General features: G+C 39.1%; 2 protein-coding genes across 3 annotated transcripts; both read right to left on the bottom strand.

Moving 5' to 3' along the window:
* Positions 1 to 1,535: 1,535 nt before the first annotated feature.
* Positions 1,536 to 3,867, bottom strand: LOC122048709 (L-type lectin-domain containing receptor kinase IX.1-like). Of its 2 annotated transcripts, XM_042610252.1 has the most exons (2): positions 3,702 to 3,867; positions 1,536 to 3,579 (listed from the first exon to the last, which is right to left on the bottom strand). In XM_042610252.1, exon 2 carries the CDS (start codon positions 3,459 to 3,461, stop codon positions 1,668 to 1,670), a length of 1,794 nt encoding a protein of 597 aa, XP_042466186.1. In that variant the 5' UTR covers positions 3,462 to 3,579; positions 3,702 to 3,867; the 3' UTR covers positions 1,536 to 1,667. The 2 variants fall into 2 exon arrangements, with proteins under 2 accessions (XP_042466186.1, XP_042466179.1); XM_042610245.1 differs by having other exon boundaries at positions 1,536 to 3,867.
* Positions 3,868 to 5,158: 1,291 nt separating this feature from the next.
* On the bottom strand, positions 5,159 to 11,182 carry LOC122048700 (abasic site processing protein YobE-like). Its single transcript, XM_042610237.1, has 8 exons — positions 10,971 to 11,182; positions 10,735 to 10,897; positions 10,005 to 10,090; positions 9,673 to 9,785; positions 8,247 to 8,312; positions 6,763 to 6,869; positions 6,385 to 6,450; positions 5,159 to 5,770 (listed from the first exon to the last, which is right to left on the bottom strand). Exons 1-8 carry the CDS (start codon positions 11,060 to 11,062, stop codon positions 5,330 to 5,332), a joined length of 1,134 nt encoding a protein of 377 aa, XP_042466171.1. The 5' UTR covers positions 11,063 to 11,182; the 3' UTR covers positions 5,159 to 5,329.
* Positions 11,183 to 11,621: the final 439 nt, after the last annotated feature.

The following is an 11,621-nucleotide window of genomic DNA, read 5'->3' as shown; positions in this document are numbered from 1 at the left end:
GATTAAACTTAATCTAATGATCCATCATATGAACCCATGATTTTTTTTCTTTTTGTCTTCCTCTTAATGGGTTGGATTATTATATTAGATTAACCATTAACTCAATAACCCGGCCAATAAGCCTAATCATCTCATAATTGGCTTTTAGGGCTAATACTAACACCCACAAAATCTTAGAAAATGCGAGAAGAGGAAAAAGATGTGAGAGTCGAGAGCGGCTCGTGTTGCTAAAAGAATGCAGTAGTTGATGATGTGTTTCTTGCTTGTTGGAGAATAGAAAGGGGAAGAAAAGAGAGTTTTTGTGCTTAACAAGAGAAGAGTAAAAAATTACAGTTTACTGTCCTTGGAGAAGAGAAGGAAAAGAAGAAAATAGGGAAAAGGAGAAAGGAAAAATAAAAGAGAAGGATGGAAGAAGATGACAGTGGCGTATGACATGATGGGGCTACATCGACAGTAGGGAGAAAAGGGAGAAAAAGAAAAGAAAAGAATAAGTTTTTCAAAAATATTCTAATTCATTTTGAATTGATTGAATCCCTTTTACCCTTTGAATGTGGTTCGTTAAACTTGATCAAATCAATTCCAAATCAATCCTGGAACGATGGAGGCTATTGTTGGATTTAGTTTGAATCTGATCTAATTTTAATTTAGCACTCTCAATTAGTGTTTACAATTTAGCTATTCATTTATTATTAGATATATATTGTTTAAATTCAATATTTAACATTCTAAGTCGTGATATTTTCTCATAAAAATAGTACCGAAGAATAACTTAGGTCGTATGGTCAATTTTAAGTTTTCAATGGCACGCGAACGATGATATATCGACAGACAAATTGATGGTGAAATATAATATTATTTTTTAGAAAAATGTCAACAGGGGTGTTGCTCCCCTTCCTCCCCACCTGGCTATGCCCCTGGCTATAAGGGCCTTTCAGTTCTTGGACTTCACTTGGGAGCATAGTGATGTAGTTTTGTATTAACTACCTGATGTAGTTTTGATCTCACTTTCCTCTTGTAATAATGGATGATTACGTTCATTCTAAATGTGTCAAATTGAGAATCTTTTCCCCCCGATTGGTCTCTCTTTCCTAGATAGAAGGAACATGGCCTTGCAGCAATTTATGGAGAAAAGGAATGGTCGCTGCCCAAATTCTGGTGGTTTTGTATACACACACGTAAACAAAGGTAGGCAACGCGGACTTGTGGTGTTGCATGTGGGCCCTGATATCATTGTCGGCCAGTCCTATACTATACGTTGTTCTGTGGTTCCATGAAGAGTTGACTCACGAGTCAAGCTTTAACGGATTGAGTTGGCTACCGTCTGCTGTTATAATTATTCGACTAATCTTGACAGTGACAGTGACAAAGGAACATTAACGGAATAAATAGGTCAGAATTAATTAAGTAAAACCTACGTCTCTATTATTATTATTATGATTATCTAGTGTCAAATATTTAATCGTTCAACATACGTAAATAACAACATCAAAGTTAAAGAACAAATCTAACAACGTTCTTGCTTATTTCAGAGTCCAAAAACAAACTATTCCCGCATCAACTTTAAGAAGGAAACATGAAACAATAGTTGATTACAGAAGAAGAAGACCGATTATATTGTTGTTCCCCTAAAACAAATGAAACGGTAGTTGATTACAGTTGAGAACTAACTACCTTCCAGTGGTGAGGCTTCCGAAGGTATTCGTCGGCGTGCTGGAAATGGAACCCTGAGGCGCCGGCACCAGCGGCTGGAAGACCGGCACCGGCATCGTCTTCGGGAGGCTCGGTATCGCCGTTGCCTCGAACCTCAGAGCTTGGATGGCCTCTCTCATGGAGGGCCTCTGCGCTTGGTCGGGGTGCGCGCACCACAGCCCCACCAGCATCAGCCTCTCCATCTGCGCCTCGAACTGCGCCTCCTCGAACTGCTCCTCCAGCCTCCGGTCGACCGCCTCTATCAGCCGCCCCTTCCCGTTCATGTCCCACACCCACTCCAACAGCCGCACCTCCTCCTCCGCCTCCTTGTCGTGCTCCACCGCCCGCCGTCCCGTCGCGATCTCCAGCGCCACCACCCCGAAGCTGTACACGTCCGACTCCTTGCTCGCCTTCCCCGTGTGGAAGCACTCCGGCGCCAGGTAGCCCAGCGTGCCGGCGACCCCCGTGGCGTGTTGTCCCAGCTGGTGGTCCACCAGCCGCGCCAGCCCGAAGTCGCCCAGCTTGGCGTTGAAGCCCGAGTCGAGCATCACGTTGCTGGGCTTGATGTCCCGGTGCACCACGCACTGCTCCCACTCCTCGTGCAGATACAGCAGCGCCTTCGCCAGACCCACCGCCACGTTGTACCGAATCTCCCATGGCAGCGGCGGCGACGACGACGTCGGCCGCCGGAACAGGTGCCGATCGAGGCTGCCGTTGGGGAGGAACTCGTACACCAGCAGGAACTCGCCGCGCTCGTGGCACCAACCTAGGAGCTGCACCAGGTTCCGGTGGCGGAGGCGGCTGATGATCTTCACCTCCGACGCGTACTCCTTCCGCCCCTGTTTCGACGTGCTCGATATCTTCTTAACCGCCACTTCGCTGCCGGACCTAACTAAGAACCCCTTGTAGACGCCGCCGAACCCTCCCTGGCCCAGCTTCCTCTTCTCCGAGAAGTTGTTCGTCGCCAACGCGAGCTCCCGGTACGAGAACCGCCGCGGCCCCGTCCCCGTGCTGAACTCGTCGTCCATCGACTCGCCCGAGCTCAAATTGCCATCTTCGCCCTTCCCTCTCCTCCGCATCAATCGACACCATAACAACGGACGGCGCGCAAAGGTCACGCCTTTCTCCACGCTCAGTATAATCCAATACAGGATCTTGGTTCTCAACGACCCTTCTCCTCTCCAAATGTAGAGTATCAGCGCCGCCAGAAACAGAGCAAGGATCAAAGCGATGGCCGGAGCCACCATCCATAGTTTGAGGGCAGATTTCTTACTTTCCGGCTCGAGATCAGAGGTAAAATTCCAATTCGTGATCCTCTGAAGAACCGCTGCCGATCCATTGGTAGCGGAGAAGCCCACCAGGACTTGATCCGGCAAGACTTTCCTCAAATCCACCCGATAAGTAAGATTCAGAGGGCTGGAGTTGGGACTAGCCTTCAGTTCCTCTACGCGGACGACGAGGAGGTTGGAGATCGCTGTGTAGGAGATTCGGGCGGCGAGCGAGTCATTGTTAACGGCGGCGGTGCCGTTGGAGATCGAGTTCGCCCAAAAGGAATCGAACTCCACGGCTAGAAGTCGATCGGGGGACGTTGTGGTGCCATTGGACAAGTTGATCGGATTGGAAGTTCCGTGGTCGAACGAGTCGACCGGGGCCAAGAAGAAGGCGAAGCCGCCAAAGGGGGATGAGTTCGCGGCGCCGCCGCTGGGGAAGGAGACAGAGAACTCGAAGTAGGTGGAGAAGTTGGCGGTCTCGTTGGTGGCGGCGCGCCACATCGGGATGGGATGGGCGTAGTAGGTGGAAGCTGCAGGTTGGCCGTCAGTGAGCTGGAGGGAGCCGTCGGAGGCGATGGATCTGTTGCCGGAGGACTTGATGGCTGACTCTGAATCGAATCTGGGGAAAGTAAAGCCGATGCATGATGAGATGGGAACTCGAGCAAGGAAGAAGGAAAAGAAGGCTAAGGATGAGAGGAAGAACAAAGGCATGATTTTGGGAGGAGGATTGGATTGGCAAACCTTGAGCTTTGATGATTAGGTTGGAGAAGGCATTTGATTAAGCTTGTGGAATCCGTCTTTCCGTAGAGTTTCTACGTTGACTCTCTGGAGAAATTTTCTGGTTGGTTGATTGGAAAAGTTCATTGCCGTGTGAGAAGTGCTCCTAATTTCATTCATTACGCTCCCGTGTCCAACTGGGCGCCATAAGCTAAAACTATGTCTCAAACATTGTTCGAGTTTAATTTAATTTATTTTTAATAAGTTTGATTTAAATGTGATTCGTTTAAAAATTATCAAGATATTAATTTAAATTTATTTAATTATTTAAAATTTTTATTTATTAAATTGATTATTGAGATGGATAATTTAAGTTTATTTGAGAGCAGTATTTTTTAGACTTACAATAGCTTCGTAGAATTTATCACAAATTTGTTGTAAGACCTGAAACTTTGATACTTACTGGTCAACGTCACCAATAAATTATCATGAAAAAAACTATCAAATTTGATCACGTTCAAAAATCGTGAAGAAAATTAGTTGAGGATATGATTCCTCAGTTGATCGTGTGAAGATTGTATCCTGCTTTGTAATAAAAAAAATGTCAGTGTCGGATCAAAGAAGGGGTCTCCGGTATTGACCCTTCGACATTCAAGTCAATCATCAGAACGATAGAAAATAGAACAATAATGAAAGTACAAGTGTGAATAGTGAATAACATATTTCTCTGTCGACATATGGATCTTCCTTTATATAATATTACAGTAGGCAACGTGTACGCTTCTCAAGGTACGAGCACATTTTTCCAACCGTCCTATAAAAGGATATGTTAGAAAAGTATCTCCGACACCATATTTTAACAGGGCATGTGGATCCTTGACGTGACAGTAAAAGCTTCCGATGTACGATTCTTCTGTTGATTATGCCCTGTTGTCAGCAGCATTACCTCCCAAAGGGATACTAAGAGATACGAGAAGGGTCACACTGTTCGGCCGAGCGACATAGCTGCTTGACTGGGACTCCTCCACTCGATCGACCTTTGCTGCTTTTCCCCGCGATGACTTGATTCAGTAGATTGTTTCCGTTCGACTGGACAAGCGCTCCAGTTACCTTAACATTCCTCCGATCCATAATGAATATATGATGTTCTTACCGTAGTGCTCTTGGTTGGACAGATGTTCTGCTTAAATAAGCCACCTGATCGATCGAACACTTCATGCCTAATCGACAGTTGACATCAATTTCCACTTGGCCATCTTTAGTAGAACCGTTAACTACTACTGATCATCTTAATTTTGACTTTCACGTCAACTATTATCTCCACCATTGACCCACACTGGATAGACCCCCTTTATTGCCACGTCAAAATTCAAATCCGTAGACAAATACATTAAAAATGCTTTCAAAAATACATTAATTTTGATTTAAAATTCTCTAAATCCATCGATCAAGAACGGATGGCGTGAAAGAAAGAGAAGCCGTATTTTGAGAATACGTTAGGGGGTTTGGATATTATGAAAAATGCAGCAATTACATTCACATTAGAACCGACCCAAGGGACAACAAAAGGGCCTGTCAGAAGATAACTTGGTTATACGACATGCATATGGCAGGCATCAAAAGCTACAAGGAACGCGTAGAAACATGAGAATTTATGCCTTTCCAAAATAAGATAGAAGGGAAGCCTGCTTGTCATCAACATTCTTGACCCTCCGTGCCTTCTTTAATAGACTGGAGACCTTCTCTGATGTTGATCCAGAATCAAGAGGTATTTCTTGGGTTTGTCTTTTGGTACCAAAGATATCTGGTGACACATTTTCTTTCTTGAGTAAACCATCGGAGCTATGCTTTTCATCTACGTGATGTTCACAATCTTCTTTCATGCAATTAAACATATCATTCTGAGGAGATTCTTCTTTAAAATTGGCAACATTTTCAGTTCTGCTAGCATCTTTTTTGGTATCATCAACTCTGTCTCCTTTTGGAGATAATTCTAAACGCTTAGTGTGTTCTTCCTCCATCTGGTTCTTTCCATCAGCTTTCTTCGTGAAGAATTTTGCTATTTGGTTTTCAACAGGTCGTTTTAACTTAATCTGCATTTTGTAGTGCAAGGAATAAACCTTAAGCAGTTGTTATGAGATGTAAAGAATTAGACTTACTATTTATCCAATTAATATCCAAAAATTTAACTTTAACTGTTTGAAATTCTAAAGGGTAAACCTTAGAGATCATCTTTGGTTTAGTCTACAATGAATTGACAACTATTACTTTCTCTTAAACTTTAACCTTTTTAAGAAATACACCTTGATGTTCCAGTACTACCTAGTCTTTAAAATTAATTCATTATCAGCCAACTCTAACTTCGGCATCAGGTCTATTAATCTCCATAAGATCTTAATACAGATCATATAATGAAGAAATAAATTTCTTGAGTTCCTATCCCAGAGTAAGCATGCTAACTATCCTTTTAGCACTACTCAAATCCTTCAAATTCAGATTTTAGAAAGCTGTCAAGGATGTTAGACTAGTGACTCTACAGACCAATAGACTACAGGAAGCACTTATGGATGAAATAATGACCTTGAGGTCATTCAAGATAAACACAAGCATCAAAATTGCATCTAGTTAAATTATGAGAGATTGTACAAGTATCAAACTTATTTTATAACTCACTTTTGAAGTGATGCAAGTTAAGATAAGATTATACCTCTGTAATGCAATCAGGCCCATCAAAGGATGGTTTGCCAACTGCAGTGGTCACAGGATACCAAACCTATTCAACAGTTTGCAAACAAACAACTGAGACCAAATATGCAATGGAATCAATTGAAACAAGAATAAAATCAAAGAATTGAGTCATGCAACCAAGCCACCATGAAAGCAAATGAAGAAGAAAGGGAACTGCTTTCAGGAATTTCTTTCTAGAAAAAAAAATAGGCAAAGGAATAATCAAAAAGAAAATTTCTGAAGAAATATTCATTGAGAGCATAACATTTCATTGCTGCAAAAGTTGAACAAGTTTGGGGGCATATTGACAAGTCTGATAAAAAAAAACTAAGTTAATAGCATCTGCATAATGACTAACCAAATCTTCATCCTCGTATGGCCTAAGTACAATTTCAGATTTTGGCATGCCATTGTTTAACCATACATCAACAGAAACATCATCCCCCAAGATCACAGGCATTCTATCTGCAGTTAAGTACACATTATTGAGTCAACAAAGTACATTAAAATTGAAGCTCAACAATAGAAATAAAAAAAAATGAAAATTTTGGTTGATGAATGTTGTCAATTTAAGATACAAACATATTCCACTGTATTGCTCAAACAAGAAGAAGCACAGCCAAGATGTAAGCACAGTGCACATAGACCAAAATTTGATGATTATAGGCCATGCACCTGATATAGTCCCACTATTTGGAATTTTTTTCTCGAGATAAATTTAATAACCAATATTACACAGTTTTCACTCTACAAAGTAGTGTGTTTTTCATGAATATCCATCCACGAAAACATCTTGTTCTGATTGAAAGTCTTTTTTCTTTTAAAAGTGATCATTTTGAAATCAAGGGGTATACAGAATCCCTTGAATGGCAAGGTACATATAGGTTTTTCTTTTTGTTGAAGTTAATTTGATAAGCAAATGTTGACACAGGACAAAACATATCACAACCAAAACTTAATTTCGCACTATGAAACCACTGCACTAGTGTTTTGGTAATCACATAAAACTTTTCCGTGGAGTCCATGTTGGCTTCTTTGTTTAATGTGCCTTAGAGCATCCACAATGCATCGCCATTATAACGCTCACCACCTCATCAAAAAGCATGGGGTCCACTGCCACATATTCATTATAACAACATATCTTTTTCACTCACATCTCTTTTAACATTAATACTCATTATTTATGGGTCCCACCGTCCACTCACTCATCTTAAAATTATATCATATTAAATAAATATATTTTAAATATATTTTAAATAAAATAATAATAATCTTACTTGAAAAAAAATAATTTTACTATTTTTTTAAATAATATTAAAAAAATTACAATTTAAAAATAAAATAAAATAAAATAAAAAAATTGAGAGAGAGGGTGTTTAAAGGTGGTCAAACCTTTAAACATCCTCTCTCCTCTCTCTTGTGAGTGGGCATTATAATGTCTCACAATGGAGAGGGGGTGTTAAATGGGCATTATATTCCCATTTAACACCCCATTGGGGATGCTCTTAGGCATACAGAATAAATCATTTGAGATAGGGGACGTGTACTAATTACATTTTATAAATACTTAATGTTTTGTTCAACATAGCAATACTAAATGATCATAAAATCAAATCATGTGTCTGTAACAAATTTTAGATTTTTATTCTAACAAACCAAGAATCTTGAGAGTTGCTTCAAGTGTCGCCATCTATCCAAAGTCTTCTGAGGTATTGTTTAGAAGTTCTCTATAAAGGTGATTCCTTTAGACAAGGAGTAACTGACTTGTGAATTAGATTCTTCCATAACAATTAAGAAACTGATGAATCTGAGCAAATCTGAAGGAAAAGAACATGAGCATACCATGAAGCCACTGCAAGGACTTTGATGAACCCACGGTTAAAATTGTAAAGGTGTAAAGAATATCCCCTGTGGAAAAAAAAAAAAAAACCAAAAGCATTTAATATATTGGAACCAAGAACAGGTGTCAAACGTGTGCAAACATAATCAAGTGGGAAGGCAACAATAAGTGAACAAAAGCAACAGGGGCGATACCACTAGAAGGATATCAATCTTAACTAAGCCTTTATGAAATGAAAAGATATAAGCTATCTCCAACTTGAAGTTTAAGTCAAATTCAAATCAATATCATGCACAGTGCTTGATTCCAAGTTAAGGAACACCTCTGTGACTATCATGTGAGTTGTCCTATGAGCTACATATCTTCAATAAAATGCTTCTGTTTCAGATTACAAATTTGCATAAAACCTATGTAATCATTAAAATATGTAGTGTAGTTCCAAATAGGGCATGTTATTAAGATACACCTTCGTTATTATAAAATGTGTTGTCTTATGAGCTATGGATCTTCAGCAAAATGTTGCCCTTTTGGGTTACACATTAATAATAATAATAATAATAATAAGTAATAGTATTAAAGTTATTATTTTTATTAATGTGTAATCTTAAAAGGAAACACATTTTCCAAAAGTAGTATATGTTTTAAGATGCATCTTTGTAATTATAAAGTGTGTGGTCTTTTGTGCTATATATCTTCAGCAAAATGTTGCTTCTTAGGAACACACAATAATAATATAATAGAAATTATTATTATCATCATTATTATTAAGGATATACTTTTAAGACACACCTTCATAATTATTATTAAGGATATAGTATTAAGATGCACCTCTGATTTAGTATGAATTTTGAAGAGCTTAAGTGTATGATTCTTAAGTTAAAGCCACTTCTTTAAGCATTACCATAAATGCTAAGATATGCTTATTTCTTATTAGCACTCTCAAAATACGATGTTTTAAACCATACACAAGGATTACAATCATAGCATATCATGTCTCCAGCAGACTTAAACATTGCTCCTTTGCCCATTTTCCTTTTACAATCTTCTTTTTGTAATCTAATGTTCATAATGACTGTGTTCTTGCATCTAGCTTTCACCACATTATCATAACATAAACAAAAAAAGAGGGTGAAATTACTGTCAGCTGTATGTGAATTGACCAAAAGCATAAAGCAAAAATTGGCCAATAGCCATATATTTTCAATACAATTAAAAAAATATATAATGGTTAACGAAAAAACAATGGATAAAAAACTAGATATTTCTATTCTTGGCAGTGTAATTTATTTTATTAATGAACTTAGGTTTCGATCCCTGAAGAAATATCTGCAAGCGGCAATTGCTTAAATATTTTGCCATTAACATTTCCAACTTTACCATCATAGACGTCTCTTTCAAGACACGTGAAAAAACAATCAATAAACTGACCTTCTGAACTCTTCCAAGAGTCATAGAGAGCAGCAAACACCAGAGGTCGGCTGTCTTTGAAATGTATATAGTATGGTTGCTTCTTTGAAGCATCCTTCTTCCACTCATAGAATCTACATTCATGCAGTATTACAATGATGACAAGTTACTAAACAAGATTATGAGACCAAACATGAAGCTTAACCTTAAGATCCTGATTGCTTTCACAGAAAAAAAAAATTCTCAGTGGAAATGACATATCCAAACACAATATTAATTTTAAAAACAAAGTGCGATAAGGATTTTGAAAACAGCAGCACAAAAAAAAAACAAGTCACTCAGTTGTGCCGTACCCTTCTACTGCCACAACGCATCGATTAGTAGGTAGAAGTCGGCAAAAGGAAGGTTTCTCCTTTACTGATTCTGAACGAGCATTGAACTGCATATTAGGAGAAAAAAAATCCTGACTTTGCAAAAGAACAATATTCTTTGTACTAAGTACAACAGTGGAAGAGTAAGCCCAATCATAAAACTAAACAATGCACTAAAGGAAAGATCATCCTTTCCTACAAACAATGTTCCACCACTTTCATGGAGTATTTTCGGCCATGAGTAAACACCAGACTTACTTCTGACATCTTGGAAAATTAAAAGACAGTTTGGCAATGGGCCAATTCTGATCAAAACAATATGAAAGTGATATAGTGGAGAAGAAAAATCAGGATAGACCAAGTAGCTTTCAATGTTCCAAGGAAATTAACCTCGAACTAGTGCAGACTCTAGTATTAACACAAACCACCGGGAACAAAATTCTTTGGAAAACAAATCTAAAGCCTAACTCGCACATCAAAAGAAAGATGAAATAGTGTTGTTTCTGTCTTATTTCCAACTTTTTTCGCTAATAATTTCAGAGACTTCGGCTGATATTTTTGGCAAAGAAAAAAACATCAGCGTTATAAAAACCCTGACGACCACACGTCCAAATGAACCCCCTAAAATTTTGTAAATTTTTTATCACATAAGTTTCTAGTGCCGCATCAAAAAAGATAAGTCAACAAACGTAAGCTAATAAAGCTCCAATACCATTTTGTAGTGATCAGGCTTCTCAGTCTTCTTGGTGAAGCTAGGAACCAGGCCCCACTTCATGCAACAAATGGAAGGCGACGCCTCCGCTTCCCCTGTCGTCCTCTCCAACAGCAACACCGGCAGGTACGCCCCTGGCGAAACATTGTATGACGGCCGATAACTGCAAGCGGAAATCAAACAAAAGCCAATCATCAACAAAAAAAAAAAAAGACGAAAATTACGATTTCGCTCACCGGTCGATTTGGCGGGTGGGGATTGAGGCAGCAAATCCACAAGCCCTAGCGACCCGGTCGGGGTTTAGAGTGCACCGAGTCCTCCCGCACATCGCTATCGCTTTTTACACTCTTTCCAACTCGCTCCAGGAGCTGCGACTCGTATACTTCGTCCCGTCGTCTCCCTCAGCTCTCTCGGGTCAAGATCGATCTCGGAAAAGAAGACCGAAGAGAGGCGCGAGAAAAATACTTATGTTGCGTTTGATGTTATTGAAAGTAGTTGGGCTGGACTGGGCTGGCCCAACACATCTCTTGAGGGCTTCTCCGCGTTCCAATGTAAATTTTGTGAGCAGTTATATTACTTGGACGATGTAATAACTGACACATATATATATTTTTTTAATATTTTAATCATTATTTTAAAAATTAATAGTCATTTTCAATTTATATTAATGGATTGATAGAGGTATCTTGAATTATTATAAAGGTGAGGTTTGAAGTTTAGTTCAAGAACTATATTGAAAACTCAATTTATTTTCTTTTTTATTTAAAAAAAAAAGTTGTTGGAAAATTTATTAGTAGATTTTTTGTGATGTGGTATTGATATGGTACATTGGATTTAAAAAAAAAAATAGGTTTAACTATGGGAGATGTACAAATATAATTTTTTTT

The sequence above is a fragment of the Zingiber officinale genome, chromosome 1B (genome assembly GCF_018446385.1).
Source record: "Zingiber officinale cultivar Zhangliang chromosome 1B, Zo_v1.1, whole genome shotgun sequence".
Classification (NCBI taxonomy): Eukaryota; Viridiplantae; Streptophyta; class Magnoliopsida; order Zingiberales; family Zingiberaceae; genus Zingiber; species Zingiber officinale.
Note: the sequence above shows the minus strand (reverse complement) of the source record. Positions and strands in the feature narration are given on the sequence as shown.

What these genes read in the sequence shown, in the direction of transcription:
- LOC122048709 (XM_042610245.1), bottom strand. Translation starts at nt 3,671, where the DNA reads ATGCCTTTGTTCTTCCTCTCATCCTTAGCCTTCTTTTCCTTCTTCCTT.
- LOC122048700 (XM_042610237.1), bottom strand. Translation starts at nt 11,062, where the DNA reads ATGTGCGGGAGGACTCGGTGCACTCTAAACCCCGACCGGGTCGCTAGG. An exon ending in CTCTTGGAAGAGTTCAGAAG is followed by an intron (nt 8,313 to 9,672) that starts GTCAGTTTATTG and finishes TTTTTTCCACAG; the next exon opens with GGGATATTCTTTACACCTTT. An exon ending in GGCCTGATTGCATTACAGAG is followed by an intron (nt 5,771 to 6,384) that starts GTATAATCTTAT and finishes TACAAAATGCAG; the next exon opens with ATTAAGTTAAAACGACCTGT.